The sequence below is a fragment of the Symsagittifera roscoffensis genome, chromosome 4 (assembly GCF_963678635.1).
Source record: "Symsagittifera roscoffensis chromosome 4, txSymRosc1.1, whole genome shotgun sequence".
Classification (NCBI taxonomy): domain Eukaryota; kingdom Metazoa; phylum Xenacoelomorpha; order Acoela; family Convolutidae; genus Symsagittifera; species Symsagittifera roscoffensis.
This window is the reverse complement of record NC_087065.1, coordinates 44,222,286-44,247,840: the sequence shown is the minus strand read 5'-3', so window position 1 is coordinate 44,247,840 and position 25,555 is coordinate 44,222,286. Positions and strand designations below refer to the sequence as shown.

The 25,555-nt window shown below is 37.4% G+C and overlaps 2 protein-coding genes across 2 annotated transcripts in view; both read left to right on the top strand.

The window, feature by feature from the left end:
• The window catches only part of LOC134844296 (protein LMBR1L-like), a 244,611-nt gene that overhangs the window by 183,126 nt on the left and 35,930 nt on the right, over positions 1-25,555 (top strand). The window lies entirely within an intron of this gene.
• LOC134845197 (uncharacterized) lies at positions 933-1,620 on the top strand (the record flags this gene model as incomplete). Its single annotated transcript, XM_063862090.1, is given in 1 exon segment — positions 933-1,620. A coding segment is annotated over 1 exon segment (321 nt), but the record flags the coding sequence as incomplete, so codon positions are not given.

Genomic DNA, 25,555 nt, shown 5'->3' with positions numbered 1-25,555 from the left:
AACACGTAATGTTAAGTATATCAAAAGAAAACCCAGTAAAGTTGCCTCGATTCAATATGGAAGGCTTTTTGAACCGGATTATGCCGACGCGTTCTGAGAAAATAAGTAAGTTCGAAAAAAGTTATCATCCAAAAATGGCCAAAATGGCAATCTTTGAACCACCATAACAAAAGTCACTGGTGAAATATCTTTTCATTTTCGGCGGCGCGTATTGATTTTTTTCAGACTATATAAGAAAATTTGTATTATACTTTATAATTTGTCTAAAGAAAAAACACGCCGTGTGCAAATATCTCGTCACTCTTTTCGAAGTCTGACTCAAAGCGAATTTTGATTCTTTTTCGTGTTCTTGCCTAAAACTATACTAACCAAAAACTCATGCCGATTTAAAACAACTTTAAGCTCTTGCCATTTTGTTTCATAACGAACAAAAATGCGATACCCTAAACATGTTTTTTTATTTCCATGACTTGGAGAGGGTCAATGTGGGAGTCGCAAATTCTAAATATTATCATCAGGGGCGGATTTAGGGGGGGGGGGGGGGGCGGACGCTTCTTTTTTCAGGGATTTGACCCCCTACCGACCCAAAGGGTCCTCCCTTTGTACTATTTTGATATATCCATATTTGGTGACGGACCCTGAAATTTTTGGACGACAATATATACTAATTTTGAGGTTTTGAGGGGGGAGCTCGCGCCAAAAAACCGCGATTTTTTGGTCAAAATTTTCCAAAAAGTGCCTAAAAACGCCTTTTTTGGCCTGTTTTTCAAAATTTTGCCTGCGGCGCAGAAATTTTTACCAAAACAGGGTTTTTTGCTGATTTGGAAGAGCTCGGAAAATCAATTTGGTTGTCCTAAATTTTTTTAAAATCCGCCCCCCCCCCCCTCAAGAAAATCCTAGATACGCCCCTGACTATCATGATAAAATGTTTTCAGGACCTTCCATTCCTGATAGTTCGTCTTATGCTAGTATTCCGCTTCGGAGTGAACCAAAACGATTCCATCTACTTCTTCATGGTCAAGAACTCAGTGCTGGTCATGATGGACGTCTACCGACTTATGGTCATCCTACTCAGTCCCAGTGACGACGAAGACGATGACTCACTTCAGAATTTAGTCCCTATTCTGTCTCATGAAGTTCAAGTTATAACTGTGCATGGAAGCGAAAAGAGGAAGAAAAAAAGCAACGAAGAAAAGCATTCAAAAACAGACGAAGTCGATGTTGAAAATTTGCCCTCAGGGTCAAATGCGTGAGCGTACAATGATGAGTTTTTGTCATTTTCAATCTCGGGAAAAATTACTCTTGCAATTTTAATGCAAGAAACCAACATACAATTAATGTCATTCTTGAAAACTTGAATTTCATTCTTATAATAAAGTTAGTATGTGACAGAAGTTTCATGTAAAGAAACATGTCCAACCTAATTTAATCAATTTTTTAATGCAACACTACATTGTCATTTGTTCCTTAATAAAAATTAGTTGCAGTGAAAAATTTGCTGTCAAAAAATAAAACTAAATTTAGCATGCTGCCACATGCAAGAACTAGTCACCCGTATCTTGCACGTGAGAGCAGAAATTTATTTAAGGAGCGATCGACATCTTTTGAAAAACCAGCAACACATACGCAGCAAAAACGAGTGACGTTGATAAAAAAATTTTGAGGTCTGTGGAAACAAATGAAAGACTCCCAATGACTCCACGATTCTAGATGAATGATACAAACGATTGATGGCAGTTAGAACCTATAAAAAAACCTATTTAACTTCTTGGGGAATTTTAAAACCATGTCAAAAAGTTCGGAGATTAGGTTGATTGATGCAAACCTAGGATGAATGATAAAAACTAATGATGGCAATTAGTTTTCTTTGAAGGAGTCCTAATGGCTATAACTAAAAAAAGTTTTTCGGTTTAAGTTTCAAAATTGATTTTCTCAAAAGATCTCGTCTAAAAGAATACAGAGGAAACACTTAGCCTCAATGTGATTTTAGGACGGGAGGAGGGGGGCGGACCCCTGATTCTCAAGGATTACACCCCCTGTCGACCCAAAGGACCCCTTTTTTTTTAACTATTTTGAGATACCTTTTTTGGGAGACGGACCTAAAAGTTTTCTCTGCCTTTGGTGCAGATATATACTATTTTTGAGGGGGAGTGCGAGCCAAAAAATGGCAATTTTTTTTGTCAAAATTTTCAAAAAAAGTGCCTCAAAACGCTGCAGAAAATTTGGCTAAAACCACGTCTTTTTAGTGCTTTGGTTTGGGAGCTCGGAAAATCATTTTGAACGTCCTTAAAAAAAGGTCGACCCTCAAAAAGAAAATCCTAGATCCGCCCCTGCTCAATCTAAGTATTTTATATCCTCAATTGTCCATTAAGAGCTCTTTATGATCCCTTAATTGACTATTGAAACTATGGTTGATAAATCGAAGGTAATTTATTATTTTGAAATTTGGCTCTCCAAACAATCTTACTGGTATCGTTTTAATTTAAAATACCAACCAACTTTTTTTTCCATTGATTGAAGAAAAAATTAAATGGCATTTTATAACAAAAAAATTCTAAAAAGTACCAACAATTTCTGATATTAACGTAGGATACACTCTGTTGAAAAATTTCGAAAGTTCATTGAAGGTTGTACACAATACGTGCCTAGTTTGCAGGTCTTGGTTTTCTGAAAATGCTTTTTTTATTCAAATTTCTATAAAATAAAAAAAGATTGCTCTTATCAGGGCAAAACCTTGAATGTTCCAAGTGCCCATTAACTGGTCTCGAATAAATGTAAAATGGTATATAATTATATTTGTGGTATTAAATGGAAATATTAAACAATACTGCTCATATCAGGGCAAAGCCCTGAATGTTCCGACTGCCTTTTAAGGTTTGTGGAGCAGTGTTAACGTTAAAAAATTAAATGTAGTAAATTCAAAAGAAAAAAAATTCTAAACTTTTTCTAAATTTTTTTATGAAATCATCCCCCCACACGCCTTATAAAGTACAAAAGAAAAATTTCGCTCTTTGTAACAAATCAATTATGGCAAATAAGTTTCTTTGAACCAATTAGTAATGATTTCTAAGACGGATTAAATCTCCGCTTACGCGTTAATAGCGCAAAATATATCGCGCGTTAATTGTCCCAAATTGGCCAAAATGGCAATCTTTAAACGCTCATAACATACAAAATGATCACAGGTGAAATATTTTTTTAATTTAAATTCAGGACAACAATACTTTTTTAATGATATTAAAAAATTCCGTCAAAAATGTCTAGTTAAAAAGTCAAAAATTATCTGAAGAAAAAAACACTCCCCGACCACAAATATTCCGTTACTTTCGTATCGAAAGTCGGAACAATAATGTTAAAAAAAATGATAAAATTTTGACATATCAGACTGATTATTTCAAATTTAAAGTGTTAAAATTTGATATGTGTATGTAACTAATAAGACAAATTAGATTGCCTCATTTCAATTTGAAATTAATCAGTGTGATAGATAATTTGCCACGCTTAAATAGTGTGCGCTACACTTTCAGCAACAAAATATAACAAGACTGCTCGTATCAGGGCCAAGCCTTGAATGTTACGACTGCCTTTTAAGCTCTATGGAGCAGTAACAACATGAAAAATGTTATGAAACAAAAATAAAAAATTTTAAAAAATTGAAATTTTTGTGAAAACATCCCCCCACACATTATATTAAGTTTGAAGTGATAGATATTGCTCCTATTAACAAATCAATTATGGCATATAAGCTTCCTTGAACCAATTTGGAGCTATTTCTAAGACGGATTAAACCTCGCTTACGCCTTAACGCGAAATATATCGCCCTGTAATTGTCCCAAATTGGCCAAAATACCAATCTTTTAACCTTAAATGATATTTAAAAAATCCCGTCAAAAATGGCTAGTTAAAAAGTCGAAATTTCTCTGAAGAAGAAAAACTCACCCTGAGAACAAATATTCCATTACTTTCATTACGAATGTCGAAACAAAAAGAGCAGCTTAGCTAGATTCCTTTCACGCGAACATAGTGGTTTATGAACACGGCGGACCCACGAACATATAGCAATCGAGCCACTGAGAGTAAATCTTTTTTATAAAGTTGATATAAAAAGAAAAAAAACTACTAGCATATAATTTCCTCACTTTTTTCACAAAATGGAACACTACGCAAGTTACGACTTCAAAATCAAAAACTTTTTTATGGTTCTATTATTTTATTTTATTATTTTGATAAAAGATAAATAATTTGAACGAATATTGAGAATTGCTTAGTTTTCATAAATATTTAAATATCTAGTTTTGATCTTTAAGGATTAACACTAGCTAATGAAACATCTATCGACCACTTGATATCGCCTACACCAACATCTTTTAACACGGTAAAATTTATTGTAGTTATCAAAATATTTTGATTGCAAGTCTGAAGTATATAACAAATTGCTATGAACCTACCCGCACTCAGTAAAAGAGAAAATAATCGATTATATTATTTAAAAAATCATACTTTTAGCAAAATTATATTTAATTAAAAGCGCCAATTTTAGATGCTTAAACGATTTATAATCCATTACAATGATAACATTTTGGTGACATTTTAATAAATTATAACCAATTATAACTGATTATAATTTTTCCGAAAATCGCTCATAACCTCTTATAATCTCTTATATTCTCTTATAATCTATTATAATCTATTATAATCTATTATAGCAGATTATAATCCCTTTTTCTATCAAAATATTATTTTACAAGAAAAAATCAAGCTTAATGGATTATAATTTAGCTATTCTGCATGAAAACACAGTAAAAATCAGTAAGAAGTGGGAATCAGTACGCCAGGGGCGGATCTAGGATTTTCCCGAGGGAAGTGGGGGTCTCCTAAACACTATAACGGTAGACTAGATTGATTCCAAGCTCTCCCAAGGCATTAAAAAACCTTGTTTTTGTCAAATTTCATGCACCACATGTTTTCGTCAAATTTCATGTTTTTTTTGCGTGCTCTTCAATTGGTTGCCGAACTAAAAGAAAATGCATGCAAAACAAAACAAAACTAAAATGAAATGAAGCGATAACGTTTGTTGAATAATAATGGATTATAATTCAATAAAATTTGAGAAAACAAAACTTTCATAAAATCATCGATTATAATCGATTAGAATCGGTTGTAAATATTTTTATTTTTCGAAAAATAGTAACAATATAATCCATTTTTAATCGAATATAATCAATTCTTTTTGAAATGTATGGAGACTGACTATAAAAATCCATTATAACTTTACTGAGTGCAGGTAGATAGTTTTTGAACATCAAAAGTTAATCTTTATTGGGTAATTTTGAAGATGATATTTTCCATCATTAATAAAAAAAACAAAATTAAGACCATAGCCAGACTAAAAAACTAAATATTGAGTCTTCCGACGAATATGATCACCTATATTGAAGACTCTTTTTGATTAAAAAGCGAGACAAACTAAGATTTGAAATGATTCAAAATGTAATTCAGTGGACGAGTCAAAATTTTATGATTAGAGGGACTTTAAGTGCGAAAAAAAAATTGTCAGGGAAATTTTCATTTAAAAAAATGTCTCGTGTAATGGTGTAAATTTGGGACCAATTTTGCAGAAAATCCGAAGACGTTGAAAAAAATTTCAAAAAAGGTTGAAAAATATTTCAAAACTGATTGATAAAGTTTTTACATTCAAATGAAAAAAAATTCTTTCCGACAACACTTTAAATGCAATTTATGCTACATTTCAAGATTTAACTGCAGCATCATTCATTGGCAAACAATACAAACTGTTTTGAAAGAGCCATGAATCATCTCGACGCTTTCAGGCTACCTAAACTTGTTTCATTTTGTTGCTTGGAAGTAATAAAAACAAATACAAAAACTTCAGACAGATCATTTTATAAAATTATTTGAACAAAAAAAATCGAGAAGTTGTTGTAAATATTTTTTTCTTACTTCATCAAGAGTTTGGCAAAAAACGAAAGTTGCGGTGATTTTACACTAATTGAAGATGATACATTTTACATAAACCAAGATCGTTTGTCGATTTTTATAATGACATGCAAGCAGATGTAGACAAACTGGACATTCATTTTGGACAAACAACTTGGCGAAGGGGGATATTCTACGGTACGTCATTTGGGGGAGGGGGGACTGGGTTTAAAACTATCATATGCTTAACCGTTGATTTGCCTCTTTACAGGGGGGATATTCACTAGGTACCCGAGGGGATATAGTTAAAGAGATCCTGGAATCGTATGGTTGATCCATATTTTGTGTATAATGGTTTAGTTATGCCGGCATTTGCATCAATTTGAGAGCAGGGGACTTGCTTGAATTCTCTGTTTGGATTTTTATGGTAGTCGATACATTGTTCAACTTTAAGTTTTTTATGCTAGTCGATACACCGCCCTCCTGATGTAAGGTACTTTGCTGTGCCAATATCCGTCATCCATTGTTTATTGTTCTGAAAAAATATTTGTAATCTCATGATTTGTTTATTGTCCGCAGAACAATGCTTCGAAACTGCTCAATCAATTAATCGTAAAGTAACAGATTTAAACTAGGAAGTATAGATGTGAACTAGCCAAAAGGTCAATTTGAAATCAAACACCTCGTCAAAGGAACGACAACAAAATGAATCGATTCACTAGAATTAAGAAGAATAGGATCATTATAATGGAAGATTATATTCATTCTGTTGCCGACCTTTTTGCGAATCCGGCTCTGGCTTCCTCGAAGTAACTGGAATTGCAGATTTCTGGTTGATAATTGACGAAAATTTCGGATAACGTGAAATTAGCCTTCTTTTTGATTTCAATGAAGATTCCTCCCAAGTTAACGCAATCCTTCAAGCTTCCACCTTGACACGGGATGTACCGTAGACTTCGGGAAGCAAGTTAGTAAAGATTATGCAAGTCTATTATAATGATAAACATATTAAACTTTTACCAGGCTCACAAATTAGTGGACTAGAATGTCATTTTTGTGTGAACCAACTCTTTATCCAGTTTAAAAATTACATTTAAGTCGATCAACATTCGGCCATTGATATTTTGAATCAACTTATTGAATGATTGCCTACAATTAATCGTTCGAGCCAAAAACTTGCAATTGCCAAAAACAATCTGATCATCATCAGAAAACCAATCCAAGAACTCTATAAATCTAAAAATGTTTATTAGAACCAGTTCTAAACTAGTATTTTTAAACCAATTACATTGATAAAACATGTTTTCATGTTTTGCGTGCTCTTCAATTGGTTGCCGAACTAAAAGAAACTGTATTTTTGTACTTAATGCCACCAGTGGATTTAGTAAGGGAGGCGTCAGAGGGGAGTTCGTCGGGAGTTAGTAGGGGAGTTCGTCGGCCCTCTGACGCCTCTTTACTAAATCCGCTGGTGGCTATAAGTACAAAAATACAATTTTTTTAAAATTCGGCAACCAACTGAAGAGCACGCAAAACAAAACAAAACTAAAACGAAACGAAGCGAAAACGTTTGTTCAATAATAATGGATTACCGCTATTTGGCAGAAGTTCCAATGCTTGATGCTGACCTTCTGCAAGGTGCCTATGAATACAAGAAGGTTCGTGGCCTCTGTTCGAAGGAAGAACGAGAAGCCTATGAGGTGGAACACCATATTGCGTAACCTGGCAACTCTAAAAGCTGCACGACTGGTGCTGATGGATCTAAAACACGAGTTGAGATCCATGGATCATTCCAGACTAGTAGTTGACGGCATCCTCTTTTGTTGCATAGAAGGGCAAGTATGGACAATTCGCGTGATCCAGGAATAATTTGATGAGCTGGAGGTGCAATTATCTGACAAAGGAGTACTGAGACCTGATGAGGCATCTAAAATGCGTACAATCTCCAACTTTGTGCTACCTAGATTGGAAACGCGCAAGTATTGGATCAATACGGTGAAAGTACTGTGCCGCTACTAGACAGATTCACCCTAGATGCAGACTTGGCCCGGAAAACCAAACGGAGGCCCTAGGAAAATCCAGAGATGAGGCGCCAGCAACTAGAGCGGAACTACGTCTAGATCGTGGCTCGCTAAGTGGTCAAGACCAGTTGGCTCGCCTTGGCAAGCTGGAAAGCAAGACCAGATGAAAATGAACTTGGACGATGTCCGTTTTGCCGTGGATGCTGTACAACTGTTAGATAGCGTCACATCATCAGTCAATGGCCTATACCCGATTGAAGGAGTTGAATGGCTGATTACCGCTGAAATCAACTTCAGCTCGGCAACTGTTCTGAGAATCGCTGACTTTGAGGGACTGCCCTCAAAAAATTCAATGGGATCAGTCAACGCCCGAACACTGCAGGATGTGAGGAGAGTGAATAATGAGAAGCAAAGAAGAGATGAAAGACCAGAAAGATTTCTCGAGAAACCAGTCCCCAATGGACAACACGTGGAGATGTTAAGGCAAGTGAGAGCCCCACCTGCTCACGTCGAGGAGTAAAAGTTAAACGGCTGCAAGTGAATATGACGAAACCAAAAAATATTTGAGCCTTTGAGGAGGATTGACGAGATCAGAAGATTCTCCGAAAAAACTCAGGCTCACGAAATAATCTATGGGCACACTTGTGAAGTCCAGTGATTACTGTGGGTTGATCAAAAAGAAGTCATAGAAGTATGCGTCGAGTTTTTGGAATGGCTTATAACCCTATCATAAATGAAGACATATGTGATTAATAATTTGACTATGAGCAAGCAGTGTTGCTAAACTTCTGGTTATCCAGAATACGAATAATAAAGGCATTGCCATTCAAAAAGTCCAGCTAGGAATTGCAAGGGAGGAAAAAATATCCGTACCTTCCGTAGTGTCATATGGTGATAATTCAGTTCGTGAGAGTTTAAGTTCTAGCCATCAATCAACTCTCGATCTTGGTGCTAATTAGTCTGTTGACAGGTGCTGATCTTCGCTATTGTCTGTCACCTTGCTTGACCTTTATTGTCACTCTTGGATTTAACTTTGTAAGGTTAGGTTACACTTATTGTCGGAATTTACTTATTGCTTGATTCACCGTTTCAACAGTAGCGAAATCTGAGCGTAAAGTGGAGTTTGGATTCGTAATCTCAGACAAACTACTGAGTACGAGCCTGAAGAAGGTCTTATGGAAAATGATGAAGCCATCATGGTGCCTGAGTCCTAATGCTGATATGATAACGCGAGCAACACAAAATCTTGGGGGGATCAAAATCTGATTGCAACCTGTGTGGCATTCTTATGATGCACAAACTGATGACTGAAGCCTCTAGAGGCAACCGAGAGAGAACTGTCGAGTTTTCTGGTTGTGAACCAGAAGACAGACTGGGTGGAACCAGGTAGGTGTCTAGCAAAAACCTGCAGCTTAGAAGGTCATATGAATGGATGTCTCCCTTGCGTGAAGAAACCCAAAAAACGGAATAAAAGTTTGATGATATTAACTGGAAACTTCCCGATGAAGATGGAAATGGAAACGGAGCTAGGAGCATGTCATCATGGACAAACTCAGCTGAATCTGGTGACAACACTAAAATTCTACATCACGTTCTATTTTTTAGAGTCTCTATCCAAACTAGAACAAAGGCATGAGGTGAGGACCACCATCAGTGTAGAGATATTTCGGAGTGTGTTACAAACCAAACAAAAGCAGATTGGAAGATAGATGGAAGCGATCGTAGTGAAAATAAAATTCAAGCAGAAAGCGAGGCGTATCATAGACTATCTGGTATTCGATATCTTGTGGGTTGAAGAGTGGTATTCTTTTGCAGGAGCCGATACGCAGTGCAAATTTTTGGCAGTCGACTTGAAAAGCACGAGGACTTTAGTCGATCAACCCCACATCGTGTCAAAATGCATTAAGCTTTCAAGAATGTCAGAACAATCTAGTCAGTTGCTCTGTAGATATTTGCCCTAGTTCCACAGCGAGCTAAGAACGATTTGAAACAGATAATTGGAAAGGAGTTCAAGGAATAATTTGGTGAGAACATCAGTAACTTTGAAAGACAGAAGCTAGAAGGATCGGCAGCTAAACATCACAATGCAGAGGGCGAGAGTTATTAGATCCACGGAATAGTGATTGAAATGGAACCACTGCTGGAAGCGTCACCGCTTTTGAACTGGAGGAGCAGCATGTTAGCACACGACCAATTTTCATGATAGATATAAGCATATTTCTATCCTACGCTTATTAATCTGGTGCTGAACAGGGTTGCTGGTGAGCTGCTATCTATCGGTTCACCAGACTCATCGCAACCAGTAACAAAAATAGTAGTTGGAGTGATGATGGTGATTAGATGGCTGGAACCTTTATGCGAGAGAGAATAATAGACAAGAAGAGCCGATCAAGCAGCAGTCGGAAAAACTGAACTCACAAAATAAAATAGATACGTTCAACAAAACGTGCAAAATACGGATTTTCCGATGGAAGTAAAGAGCATACGGGCCAAAAAAAACGAAGACTGCCATGGTTTAGTTTAGAGCCAATATGACCGCTTGGATCTACATGTATGCCAAAAAGCATGTGTCAGAATATGACGGGGTATACAGATCGTTCCAGTGGACATTGGATCCAAAGCTTTGAAGCGAGCTTTTATAACCCATCAGAGAGCAGTGACTACGGCTGTGAAAAGAATCTCCAGAACAATTGACGTCGATGCAAAAGGAAGAGAAAAATTGCTAAAGGAAGATATGGAAAGAAATGTGATGTTGTGTCTTTACAACAGTTTCTATAGAAACAGAGAATCCAAGAACAACATCCGAATACCAAGGACCAACTAAAACTAGAAGAATTTGGACGTTTACGAGCCTCAAAATGTAAAAAGCAAAATAAAGCGCAAATTAATTGCAAACAGAGAAATGAGAGAGAGAAAAAATTTTCAGATGAAAAAAAACTCAAATGAGCAACAAAACTGACTAAGCTTAAAAACTAAACTTATTGAAAAACATTTGGCATTGATGTTTTGAGATTATTTTTTCTGCAATTATGAACTTGGATTATGACTTTTTTGGGTTTTTAGAAACACATACTACTTTTTTATGAAGAATTGAAAGGGTTCTATATTGAAAGTTTTCCAGCCTCCATGATCGTTCTTAATCAACAAAGAGAACTGTTAACTTGGTGATACCATGCAAAAAACTTGAATAGTTTTTCGAAAGTGGCGACTAATTCATTGTTCTTCCTAACAACAGAATTTTTAAAATTCATACCAATTGCAATTAAAAACTTTAGAAGGGACAAGACCTTGTAGGATAAATTAGCTAGATGGTTGGCAGGACCGGCCTGTGTCCCAACACTTTTTAACAAAGGAGAAACACTGCAAGTCGGAAAAGATATTTTGTCTTAGTTCATATCCTCGGAGCAGATTGATGAGAATCTTAGACGGCTACAGCGATGTGGTATGATGCAATTTATAGCACGAAATGAGTTGAATTGATAGGGATAAATTAATTTTTCGGTCTGATTTTTGCAAATTCTATCTCATGGCACTAAGCCATTATAATGAGATATTTGAAATACAATGAGGACCTTGAGCGAGCTATCCGCGAAGTATATGCCATTCGACCAGACTGCAGTCTGATTTTATTTGAGCAAAGAATATCGAATTATACGTTAAAAATGCTGATTATCATTATTATTTACGTTTTGAACCGAAAGATGAAGGAAGCCACTGCACGGGCTAGTATTTGTTTGTTCAATTTGGGCGTGCCTGACAATTGCTAATGAAATTTTTTTGGCTAAAACTGAAAGTGCAAAAACTAGAAGAACAATTTTTGCTGCCAGAAAATCGACGACAGACGTGGAAGACGCAAGTATTGACGATTATTGCGACCAACGATTTACAGAAGAAGAGAGATTGTACAAATTGTAACGATTGTGTAGCTACAATTGTTACTAGACCTATTTCATAGATTGGTGAGTTCGATAAAAAAATTTGCAACCCTTCCTGGTAGTGAAGTTGGCGCTTCATCAGTGACGTTGAATTTAACGGAAAGGTCCGGAGTTGTGCTCCAGAGCTGTGAACTTATTGTTTTGTAGATCCCAGGGAGGACCTGAAATTAAGTTGAAAACAAAAAAATTCGGTTTCAAGATATGAGAATCTAGAATTTAAGGATGGGGTCGATCCATCTCCGGTGTGTGTGGTGATTTCCTTTACTGCACTTTTGCCGACCCTGTATTATTAGGGCCAAGTTGAATTGATTGTGCTAGAGAAGGTCAAAATCACGTAAAGCTCTGTTTTGGCATTAGCCATTTTTTGTAGAATTTAACTTTACATTCCGAACAAACTCACAACAATCGAAGTTATACAACTGTAATTACATTATAAATTACGTAATTTTAGTAACATTTTCCGGTATACTTCTGAGATGTTTTATCTCTCGATCTTAAAATGTTATAACATTTAAATTGGCAGTGTTTTCGATTGTGTCATGTCAGATTTTTATGGTTCAGTTTCATCTGGACTATAATCTTAGTATCATTTCACGGCTCCTGAATTCATCGCACCTTTTGATTTTCGGCGTTTTCTTTCAAATATGCAAAGCTTCTAGTGGCAATTGCCTATGAGTTCTGCCTGTTTGTTCAATAATCTCTGACTTCGGAAAGTACCACCATCCTCCTTCTCACTAATTTCTAGCAAAGTTTGTTCTACATGGAGTTCTCTTTGCGATGTTCATCAATACGCGTGTCTAAAGATCGCATTGTCTGGCCAATATACTTGGAGTATCATCCACTACATGTGAGCTAATACACCATTCTGGATCTCAGTTCATGTGCAAAAGATTTTGAGGGATGACAACCATGTTTTTATTTTTATTTTTGTAAGGACTCTTTCGGTCCCGTTATTTGCCGAAACTTTGCGGCCAGTAGTTGCAATGAGTTGCCTCGATTTTGCATTGTCAAAAAGGAAGGGTATGATTTTTTCAACCATTTATCATCTCTCTGTTTTGTCGCCGAAATCTGTAACTTTCCCTTTCCCTTAATGATCTAGTTAAGATTTTCAAACTCAGACACTACTCTGGCGGACACTACTATGTGCGGCCATTTTTCCGGATATTGATTTTCAATCCATTTGTTCCGATTTTTCACCAGAGATTGGCCGAAGTTTACCTATGTTGAGTTACTTCTGAAAACCCGTTGAGACGGTTCTTTTGTACTGTATAGGTGCAGAACTACTTAGAATAGTGCAAGTATGAGTAGATTTTTGGTGCCACCCACATGTGACCTGTTTTTGTAAACCAAGTTTACTTTTACATCGAATAAGCCAAAATAGCGTCTTTTTAAGATAAAGTTTAAGACCACTCATCCACGGAGGAAAGCACCAACACAAAAGCTGTACAGCTCATCACAGTGAAGGCAAACCGATGTTTTTTCTGTTTAAGAACTACATGCAATTTATTGGTTATTTTTTCGGGCTTGGTAATGTTGCTTCCCCTCAAGCAACGAGCACGGATTATGGTCTTTTTGAAAAAATCACACATCGCTTCTTTCGAAAAGAACCTTACAGCCAAATTTAGGAGGGTATTCATAGGTTTGAGAGATAAGTACGTGAGATGGCCATGCTCATACAATCTCCTCGTGGCTATTTCAACAGCTTCGTATAGCAGGAAATCAGTATACAAACTTTTTTCAGAGAGTTTGGGAAACTGGAACTGGCTTGAAAAATCTGGTGGGGAGGTTGCAAACTGGAACTGGCTTGAAGAGTCTGGTGGTGAACCACTGGACCTACTGAGCTAACATTTTCCCACTAACCGCTTGTCATGGGTTAGTTCAGTCCCGTAAAAAGTCTAGTAAAATCCTTTTTTTAACCTTTATACTGCGTCAAGATGAGAAAAAACAACAAAGAGTGTACAAGCAAAGATTGCTTAAAACCTTGAGGACTGATAAATTGGATTAGATGTGATTGTTATTGTAGTTCGTATCATATCAGTTGTGTAAATATTCTCTATGAAAACCCAATGGTTTCAGTTTCCTTTGTGCGTTGAAATAAAATCTGTTAATAAAGCAACAAAAGGTAATGATTTAGTGCTAGACAATTTTGTTAATACAACCTTCTCAAATGTCCGAGTACTCAGGAGAGTGCCAAACGACTCGCGTATTCCCTTGGCGGAAAGTCTGTCGGACAAAATAAATGACATCCCCTACAATGTAGAAAATTTTACAAAATGGCTAATTTTTTTAACGTCGTTCTTGTTTTTTTTTGGTGCAACCGAAAAGAAGTGGACGCAAACAGACCACAAGCATGAGCTCCTTGATAAATAAAAAATTTCGAGTAAATGACGTGTCACTTCCAAAACCCCATCCCCAAGTTTCAAGCCGGTCTCTGAATGAACTCGAGCATAGAATAAAGCTAATAAGTAGTAAGCTCGATGAAGGAAATGTAAAGGGAGAATTAATGCTTGCTGCTTCGGATGACAAAATGCTCCTTTTTCAACTGATAGCTATCAAAAATTGTTATCTAAGCACCCTCAGCAAGCCAAATTTGCAGCTCCAAATCCAGAAAATTTAGATAGTTTTTTCGTAACAGATTTCGACCTATACAAAGCGATAATGTCCTGTCCGAACGGATCAACAGCAGGTCCTGATAAAAAAATTCCTCAAATTGTTATTAAGTCGAATGGCAGCGCAGGAATTAATTTTCTGAAATCGCTTACTAAGCTGATAAACCTCAGTGAAGATGGCAAAATCCCGAACCCCTAAGACCTTAATTTTTTGGCGCAAAGCTTAACGCCCTCAAAAAGATAGATGGAGGGTTGAGACCGATTGCCATAAGCAACACGCTGAGACGTATTGGGTGTAACTGCGCTGGAAGCAAGGCCCTCTTCGAGCGAAAATTTTTTTTCGGAAACGTAAAGGTAGGATGCGGTACCAAACGAGGAGCAGAAATAGCTGCACACTCGTTTCGAAACCTAATTGGACGCGACGACAATCCAAAATGCACTGTTTTATTAAAATTAAATTTTAAGAATGCCTTTAACTCTCTAAACAATGCTGAATCAAGTTAATTCAAATCCCGAATTGTATAACTACTTCTATATTTTTTGCGTACGAGCCCTTGTTTCTTGCAAAATGACTTTTTGGAACGCTACGACAAATTACAAAGAAATTCGTTATGCAAGGTCACTAACGTGAAAATGGATGATAACCAGTTTTTACAAGCAGTTCTCCCGGCAGCCAAAGATGGCTTGGGCGTTTCTTCCGCTCGTCTACTCGCTTTATCCGCTTTCTTAGCCTCAGCAGTAGGAGCAAAAGATACCTTGAGCGAAATCTTTGGTTTGGAGCCTGTGGATGGAACCTATGATGATGCGCTTAAACGGTGGTTTGAACTTAAAAAAACTGAAACGGATCCGGAAAAAGAAATCCAAAAACTTGGACGGAGTGGAGCCAATTTTTGACAGCAAAACTGTAGACTTGATTTTACGACTCGAACCAACGGACGTAAAAATATTCAACACGTTCCAAGATAGGTTTGGCTCCCAATGGTTGAACGTCATCCCGTGCAAAAATTCAAGGTTAAAACTGACAAAGCAACATCTCAGAATTGCGATAGGACTTCGATTAGACTCAAAAATATGCAAACGGCATCAATGCTTATGCGGAAAAGACGTTACCGAGGATGGTTGGCATGGTTTTTCTTGCCTCAAAAAAGCAGAGAGATTCTCTAGGCATTCAAGCCTGATTGCCCTTAAGAAGCAGAGCTTATCTTCTGCTCACATTCCGTCTGTTTTAGAGCCACGACCCCTCTACAGGACCGACCAGAAGCGACCACACGAGTTGACGCTCGTTCCATGGGCTGTTGGTAAGCAGCTCTTGTGGGATGTAACGGTAGTAGACTCCTTAGCTCCTTGTAGGATTAATGCCGGGTCTGTTTGTAACCCTGGTACGGCTGCCGCTGAAGCGGAAGAGCGAAAAAATGACAAGTATAAAGATCATGTAGATGATGGATATCTTTTTCAACCGCTAGCTTTTGAAATTCAGGGCGCGGCCGGCCCCAGCACAGAAATTTTTTTGAACAAACTTTGAAAGAACCCAAGCATACGCACTGAGGAACCCAGAGCAGGCAGTTTTTTAAAACAATGAATCTCCCTGGCAATTAAGATTACGAACGCCGCTTGCGTACTCGGAACAATAAAAAACAAAATAACTTTCGTCGAAATTTTTTATATGTAACACTTGTATATTATGTTTTCTCGTGTCGAGTTTTGTGTTCTTATTGAAAAAATGTAGCCTGTATCGATTTTAATTGAAAGGGACTTAAGCACTTGTCATCTTCTTTTATCATTATCACTTCCATATCTTCAGAAATTTGACTGGAATACGTGATGAAGGGACTCCGGACTGTAATCTCGGTTACTATGATACTTTTGACCTTCTGATTACCTTTATATAAAAAAATCCTTTCATCAAGGGAACGTATATTTCATTAGAGTCCAATTGTGTCTCATTTGGCCGTTTCACAATATCTCATTGGCCATTTAAGTGTTCGTTTCTATGTTAGACCGCTCAATTTTAACAAATTATTGTGCCAATGTTTTATTCAGGTGTTCATAGGAGCTACCAGGTAATGAAAGGAAAGTTGCCTTGTTTGCACTTTTGCTACTCCATACAGCCTAGACGGCTGCGCCTTCGTTGATCTTAACCTTTTATATTCCGCCTCGCTGATCGCCTTGCTTTTTCAGGCCTTTGTGACAACAATTTCTGATTTAAACCATTTAGTTTCTTCTCACATGTGTCTTTTTTGCTAGCTAAAAAACCTACCCTCTTACTGAAGGGCACTGTCAGAAGCCTTTTCCTTCAAATACTTTCTGGCTTTGCAACTCCGTTGTCAAAGAGCACCTGTTTCATGTTCCTAAATTTTCTTTTTTCAGCTGCTTCAATCTCGCATAGTTTTTCCAGGTATTCTTTTTAATCTCAGCTCAGGTTAAAAACTATCAATGTCCCCAAGGATTTGAATTTTGTTTCCTTATTTTTTAAATCTGGTTGTGAGGTATGTTTTGTAACTTTTTTCTCCAGTTTAGTAGCGTCGTGATCAAGTCAAGTCAAGTTTTTTATGACCATTAGGCAGTGCCTCTTGTGGTCATTTCAAATGTTTTTCCTCTCTCCGTTCGAATTCGTACATGTCAATTCCAATGGCCATCAATGGCATAAAAGATTTGGGTTTAAACGCAATACTTCTATGCGAGACATGTGTCACTAATAATGAAAGAGATAACTTCATAAAGTGTAGGACCATGCTGCAAATAAACGAGAAAATTGAAAAAAAGAGTGAGGGAATACAAGTACGTCTTGAAAATTTGGAAAAAAAGCTGAAGGCATTGATTGATGAAAAAGTCAAAAAGGTACAAAAACCTATGCGAAAAAATGGAAAAAAGCTATTCAGATGTACTCAGTGTGAAACCTGTTAAAGATATGAAAGCTCAACCAGGAGCTGGAAAAGAAGTAAAACATGAAAACATCATAATATCAAAAAAGCTTCCGTATACAAGCGATCAGAGACGATTCCGAGAAATCAAAAGGCGAAAAATGTGTCATCACAACCGAAAAGTACATGAGGTACTAAACAAGTTAGGAGTTAAACCACAAATTGAAGGAAAAAAAAGGCTAGGGAATTCAGCAAAGAGCGCATCAAGTCAAGAACTTTATTAATAACTCTGTCGACGGAACATGAAGCACGATTGGTGTTGGCAAAGAGCGTCGAAAAAAGAGTTGAACTGCGAGATGAGGAAATTTACCTTCTGCCAGCATTATCGAAAGAAGATGCGAGGAAGGAAAACCTATGCCTAAAAAGACGAAGAGAACTTCTAGACGAAAGAGTTTCAAAGGAGAAAATCAAAATCAGGAGTTTTGAGCTGTTCAATGATGGGAAAAAAAGAGATGATAGAAGCCGAACAAGCAGATGATGCCTGACTAGGCTTTCTCAACATCCTGCAAATGAAGGTAAGAAGTCTCATAAATCTCCAACACGAATGAAGTTTGCAAATGCTATAGCAACATCAAACTATGACATAATATGTATCTGCTAGACTTGGTTAAATGAAAACATTGCATCATCTGAATTAATGCTAAATGAATACAGTGTTTATAGATCGGAACTACAAACAGCCAAAGATCAAAGTTTGCACGGTGGAGTACTAATGGCAGTGAAACAAACATTTTCATCTAAATTATTGCCAAATCAGCAACCTGAATGTTGTTTAACTTGCAGCATCCAAATAAACGACAAGCGATTTTTTGTCTGCTGTTTTTTACAATCCACCTTCGTGCAGCAAAAATCGCTATTGTCTAGGCGATTTCGCACAAATTTTAAATGAAATCGAGAAATCAAATCAATCAACTGCAACACTTATTTGCGGGGATGTAAATTTTCCAAATGCAAACTGGATTGACTATAGTAGCACCGAAAATGAAGAAAACTCAATAATTGAACTAATCGAGCAACATCAGTTCGAGCAGGCAATAGATTTTCCAACTTATGGCAAAAACACCCTAGACTGTACATTATTTAAAAATTGTCACAATCATGCGACTCCTGACAAAAGTTTCTCAAAAATTTACAATTGCTCCGATCACAAAGCAATCAGCATTCTACTTGAATGTCCTCACCATGTGGTAAAAGTCGCTATTGAAAACGTTCGAAACTTCGGTAGCGTGGACGATAACGAAATCAAGAAATCAAGAAATCAAGAAGAGAGACCTTCTCACCAGTATATCACACAAACATCAATAGAATGTGCGAGGAACTTTACGACTATTTGGAAAATTTGGTGAACCAACATGTGCCCAGAAGAACGAGACGTCGCCAATCACTTCCGCCATGTATTACGCCAAGTACCTTAAACATCATGAACAAACTGCGAACACAAACTAGAATATACTCCGCCATGTATTACGCCAAGTACCTTAAACATCATGATCAAACTGCGAACACAAACTAGAATATACAAATTGAAACCTACAAGCTACCGCAGAAATCTCATTCTATTTCTTGATAAAATTGTGAAAGAAGCAGTAGAGGAAGACAGATTGAATTATCAGGAAAAAGTGATGCCCACGTGTAACATAAATTTAATTTTCAAACATTTTAAGAGTCTGAAAAAATCAGAAACTCTCCAAAAAGTATGATCAAGGACAACATAAATGTTTCCAGAGCCAAAAAGTGAAGAGAGATTTTCCAAATTGTAACGATTGATCAGCAACAATTGTTACTAGACCTGTTTCATAGATCGGTGGGTTCGATAGCAAAATTTGCAACCCTTCCTGGTAGTGAAGTTGGCGCTTCATCAGTGACGTTGAAATTAACGGAAAGGTCCGGAGTTGTGCTCCAGAGCTGTGACCTTATTGCTTTGTAGATCCCAGCAAGGACCTGAATTTAAGTTGAAAACAAAAAATTTCGGTTTCAAGATATGAGAATCTAGGATTTAAGGATAGGGTCGATCCATCTCCGATGTATAGGGTGATTTCCTTTACTACACTTTTGCTGACCCTGTATTATTAGGGTCAAGTTGAATTGATTGTGCTAGAAAAGGTCAAAATCACGTAAAGCTTTGTTTTGGCATTAGCCATTTGTTGTAGAATTTAACTTTACATTCCGAACAAACTTACAACAATCGAAGTTATACAAATGTATTTACATTATAAATTACGTAATTTTAGTAACATTTTCCGGTATACTTCTGAGATGTTTTATCTCTCGATCTTAAAATGTTATAACATTTAAATTGGTAGTGTTTTCGATTGTGTTATGTCAGTTTTTTATGGTTCAATTTCACCTGGACTATAATTTTAGTATCATTTCACGGCTCCTAAATTCATCGCACCTGTTGATTTTCGGCGTTTTCTTTCAAATATGCAAAGCTTCTAGTGGCAATTGCCTATGAGTTCTGCTGTTTGTTCAATAATCTCTGACGACGGAAAGTACCACCATCTTCCTTCTCACTACTTTCTAGCAAATGTTGTTCTACATGGGAGTTCTCTTTGCGATGTTCATCAATACGCGTGTCTAAAGATCGCATTGTCTGGCCGATATAATTGGAGTATCATCCACTACATGTAAGCTAATACAACATTCTGAATCTCAGTTCATGTGCAAAGGATGACAACCATGTTTTTCTTTTTCTTTTTGTAAGAACTATTTGAGCCCTCCTTATTTGCCGAAACTTTGCTGCCAGTAGTTGCAATGGATTGCCTCGATTTTGCTTTGTCAAAAAGGAGGGGTATCATTTTTTCAACCATTTATCATCTCTCTGTTTTGTCGCCGAAATTGGTAATTTTTCCTTTCCCTCAATGATCTAGTTAAAATTTTCCAACTCAGACACTACTCTGTGCGGCCATTTTTCCGGATATTGATTTTCAATCCATTGTTTCCGATTTTTCACCAGAGATTGGCCGAAGTTGAGCTACTTCTGAAAACCCGTTGAGAAGGTTCTTTTGTACATTATAGGTGCGGAACCACTTAGAATAGTTCAAGTATGAGTAGATTTTTGGTGCCACCAAACATGTGACCCGTTTTTGTAAACCAAGTTTACTTTTACATCGAAAAAGCCAAAATAGCGTCTTTTTAAGATAAAGTTTAAGACCACTCATCCACGGAGGAATGCACCAACACATGAGCTGTACAGCTCATCACGGTGAAGGCGAACCGATGTTTTTCCTGTTTAAGAACTACATGCAATTTATTGGTTATTTTTTCGGGCTTGGTAATGTTGCTTCCCCTCAAGCAACGAGCACGGATCATGGTCTTTTTGAAAAAATCACACATGGCTTCTTTCGAAAAGAACCTTACAGCCAAATTTAGGAGGGTATTCATAAGTTTGAGAGATAAGTACGTGAGATAGATTTGCTCATACAATCTCCTCGTGGCTAATTCAACAGCTTCGTATAGCAGGAAATCAGTATACAAAATTGTTTCAGAGAGTTTGGGAAACTGGAACTGGCTTGAAAAATTTGGTGGGGAGGTTGCAAACTGGAACTGGCTTGAAGAATCTGGTGGTGCACCACTGGACCTACTGAGCTAACAATTTCCCACTAACCGCTTGTTATGGGTTAGTTCAGTCCCGTAAAAAGTCTAGTAAAAATCCTTTTTTTTTTAACCTTTATACTGCGTCAAGATGAGAAAAAACAACAAAGAGTGTACAAGCAAAGATTGCTTAAAACCTTGAGGACTGATAAATTGTATTAGATGTGATTGTTATTGTAGTTCGTATTATATCAGTTGTGTAAATATTTCTCTTAGCGACTCTATGAAAACCCAATGGTTTCAGTTTCCTTTGTGCGTTGATATAAAATCTGTTAATAAAGCAACAAAAGGTAATGATTTAGTGCTAGACAATTTTGTTAATACAGCCATCTCAAATGTCCGAGTACTCAGGAGAGTATTAAAATACTCGCGTATTCCCTTGGCGGAAAGTATATTGGACAAAATAGATGACATCCCTTACAATGTAGAAGATTTTACAAAATGGCTAATTTTTTTAACGTCGTTCTTGTTTTTTTTTGCAGCAACCGAAAAGAAGTGGACGCAAACAGACCACAAGCATGAGCTCTTTGATAAAAAAGAAATTCGAGTAAAGGACGTGTCACTTCCAAAACCCCATCCCTAAGTTTCAAGCTCGTCTCTGAATGACCTCGAGCATAGAATAAAGCTAATAAGTAGTAAGCTCGATGAAGAAAATGAAAAGGGAGAAATAAGGCTTGCTGCTTCGGACGACAAAATTGCTCCTTTTTCAACTGATAGCTATCAAAAATTGTTGTCTAAGCATCCTCAGCGAGCCAAATTTGCAGCTCCAAAATCAGAAAACTTCGATAGTTTTTTCGTAACAGATTTCGACCTATACAAAGCGATAATGTCCTTTCCGAACGGATCAGCAGCAGGTCCTGATAAAAAAATTCCTCAAATTGTTAGTAAGTCGAATGGCAGTGCAGGAATTAATTTTCTGAAATCGCTTGTTAAGCTGATAAACCTCAGTGAAGATGGAAAAAAAGCCGAACCTCTAAGACCTTTATTTTTTGGCGCAAAGCTTAACGCCCTCACAAAGATAGATGGAGGGTTGAGACCGATTGCCATAGGTAACACGCTGAGACATATTGCGTGTAAATGCGCTGGAAGCAAGGCCCTCTTCGAGCGACAAAATTTTTTCGGAAACGTACAGGTAGGATGCGATACCAAACGAGGAGCAGAAATAGCTGCACACTCGTTTCGAAACTTAATTGGACGCGACGACAGTCCAAAATGCACTGTTCTCTTAAAATTAAATTTTAAGAATGTCTTTAGCCTTCTAAATAGAGAAACAATGCTGAATCAAGTTAATTCAAATCGCTCCGAATTGTATAACTACACACCGTATAGTAAACCTAATTACCTTTTTTACGGAAGCTGTGTCATAAAGTCAGAAGACGGAACTCAGCAAGGTGATCCTGAAGCCCCACCCCTTTTTTCGCAAACAATTCAGACACTAGTCAAACAGCTGGAGTCGAAAATTAACATCTGGTATTTAGATGAGGGAAACTTGGCTGAATACTATAAGGTAGTACTCCGGAACCCTAAAAACTTTCTGAAATCGGAACAAATTTACGGCCAGAGCTTGAACACTGAGAAGTACGAACTTTGTTTTTTGGGACCGACTAAGAGTACACAGTATAATTCAATTTTAACACAATTTCAAAAATACGTCCCAAAAAAACAAAAGAAGAACTCCTCATTTTAGGATCTCCAATCGGCGAACTTTGCCGAAAAGAATTGCTCGACGAAAAAAGTAAGGAGCTTGAAAAAATCTCGGATGTCATTGACAAACTAGACGCCCATTATGGTTTTTATCTCCTAAAAAAAGCTTTAGCATGCCAAACCTCCTATGTTTTTTGTGTACGAGCTCTTGTTTCTTGCAAAATGGCTTTTTGGAACGCTACGAAAAATTACTAAGAAATTCGTTATGCAAGGTCACTAACGTGAAAATGGATGATAACCAGTTTTTACAAGCAGTTCTCCCGGCAGCCAAAGGTGGCTTGGGCGTTTCTTCCGCTCGTCTACTCGCTTTACCCGCTTTCTTAGCCTCAGCAGTAGGAGCAAAAGATGCTTTGAGCGAAATCTTTGTTTTGGAGCCTGTGGATGGAACCTATGATGATGCGCTTAAACGTTAGTTTGAACTTAAAAAAAATTGAAATGGCTCCGGAAAAAAATCCAAAAAAATTGGACGGTGCGGAGCCAAGTTTTGACAGCAAAATTGCCGACTTGATTTTACGACTCGAACCAACGGGCCTAAAAAGATTCAACACGTTCCAAGCTAGGTTTGGCTCCCAATGGTTGAACGTCATCCCGTGCAAAAATTTAAGGTTAAAACTGCCAAAAGAACATCTCAGAATTGCCATAGGACTTCGATTAGACTCAAAAATATGCAAACGGCATCAATGCTTATGCGGAAAAGACGTTACCGAGGATGGTTGGCATGGTTTTTCTTGCCTCAAAAAAGCAGAGAGATTCTCTAGGCATTCAAGCCTGATTGCCCTTAAGAAGCAGAGCTTATCTTCTGCTCACGTTCCGTCTGTTTTAGAGCCACGACACCTCTACAGGACCGACCAGAAGCACGGGTTGACGCTCGTTCCATGGGCTGTTGGTAAGCAGCTCTTGTGGAATGTAACGGTAGTAGACTCCTTAGCTCCTTGTAGGATTAATGCCGGCTCTGTTTGTAACCCTGGTACGGCTGCCGCTCAAGCGGAGGAGCGAAAAAATGACAAGTATAAAGATCATGTAGATGAGGGATATCTTTTTCAACCGCTAGCTTTTGAAATTCAGGGCCCGGCCGGTCCCAGCATAGAAATTTTTTTGAACAAGCTTTGAAAGAACCTAAGCATACGCACTGAGAAACCCAGAGCAGGCAGTTTTTTCAAACAATGAATCTCACTGGCAAAACAGTTGCGAACGCCGCTTGCATACTCGGAACAATGAATAACAAAATAACTTTCGACAAAATTTTTAATTTTGTAACACTTGTATATTATATTTTCTCGTGTCGAGTTTTGTGTTCTTATTGAAGAAACGTAACCCGTATCGCTTTTAATTGAGTATCGCTTAAACGTAACCCGTATCGCTTAAGCACTTGTCATCTTCTTTTATCATTATCACTTCCATATCTTAAAGATTTCGACTGGAATACGTGATGAAGGGACTCATGACTGTAACCTCGGTTACTATGATACTTCTGACCTTCTGATTATCTTTGTATAAAAAAAATCCTTTCATCAAGGGAACGTATATTTCACTAGAGTCCAATTGTGTCTCATTTGGCCGTTTCACAATATCTCATTGGCCATTTAAGTGTTCGTTTCAATGTTAGGCCGCTCAATTTTAACAAATTATTGTGCCAATGTTTTATTCAGGTGTTCATAGGAGCTACCAGGTAATGAAAGAAAAGTTGCCTTGTTTGCACTTTTGCTACTCCATACAGCCTAGACGGCTGCGCCTTCGTTGATCTTAACCTTTTATATTCCGCCTCGCTGATCGCCTTGCTTTTTCAGGCCTTTGTGACAGCAATTTCTGATTTAAACCATTTAGTTTCTTCTCACATGTGTCTTTTTTGCTAGCTAAAAAACCTACCGTCTTACTGAAGGGCACTGTCAGAAGCCTTTTCCTTCAAATACTTTCTGGCTTTGCAACTCCGTTGTCAAAGAGCACCTGTTTCATGTTCCTAAATTTTCTTTTTTCAGCTGCTTCAATCTCGCATAGTTTTTCCAGGTATTCTTTTTAATTTCAGCTCAGGTTAAGAACTATCAATGTCCCCAAGGACTTGAATTTGTTTCGTTTCTTTTTCAATCTGGTTGTGAGGTATGTTGTGTAAGTTTTTTCTGCAGTTTAGTAGCGTCGTGATCAAGTCAAGTCAAGTTTTTTATGACCATTAGGCAGTGCCTCTTGTGGTCATTTCAAGTGTTTTTTCCTCTCTCCGTTCGAATTCGTATATGTCATTTCTAATGGCCATCAATGGCATAAAAGAATTGGGTTTAAACTCAATACTTCTATGCGAGACATGTGTCACCAATAACGAAAGAGATAACTTCATAAAGTGTAGGTCCATGATTCAAATAAATGAGAAAATTGAAAAAGAGAGTGAGGGAATACAAGCACGTCTAGAAAATATGGAAAAAAGGGTGACGGCCTTGGTTGATGAAAAAGTCGAAAGCTGTACAAAAACTTATGCGAAAAAGTGGAAAAAAGCTATGCATATGTACTCAGTGTGAAACATGATAAAGATATGAAAGCTCAACCAGGAGCTGGAAAAGAAGTAAAACATGAAAAACATTATAATATCAAAAAAAGCTTCCGTATACAAGCGATCAGAGACGATTCCGAGAAATCAAAAGGCGAAAAATGTGTCATCACAACCGAAAAGTACATGAGGTACTAAACAAGTTAGGAGTTAAACCACAAATTGAAGGAAAAAAAAGGCTAGGGAATTCAGCAAAGAGCGCATCAAGTCAAGAACTTTATTAATAACTCTGTCGACGGAACATGAAGCACGATTGGTGTTGGCAAAGAGCGTCGAAAAAAGAGTTGAACTGCGAGATGAGGAA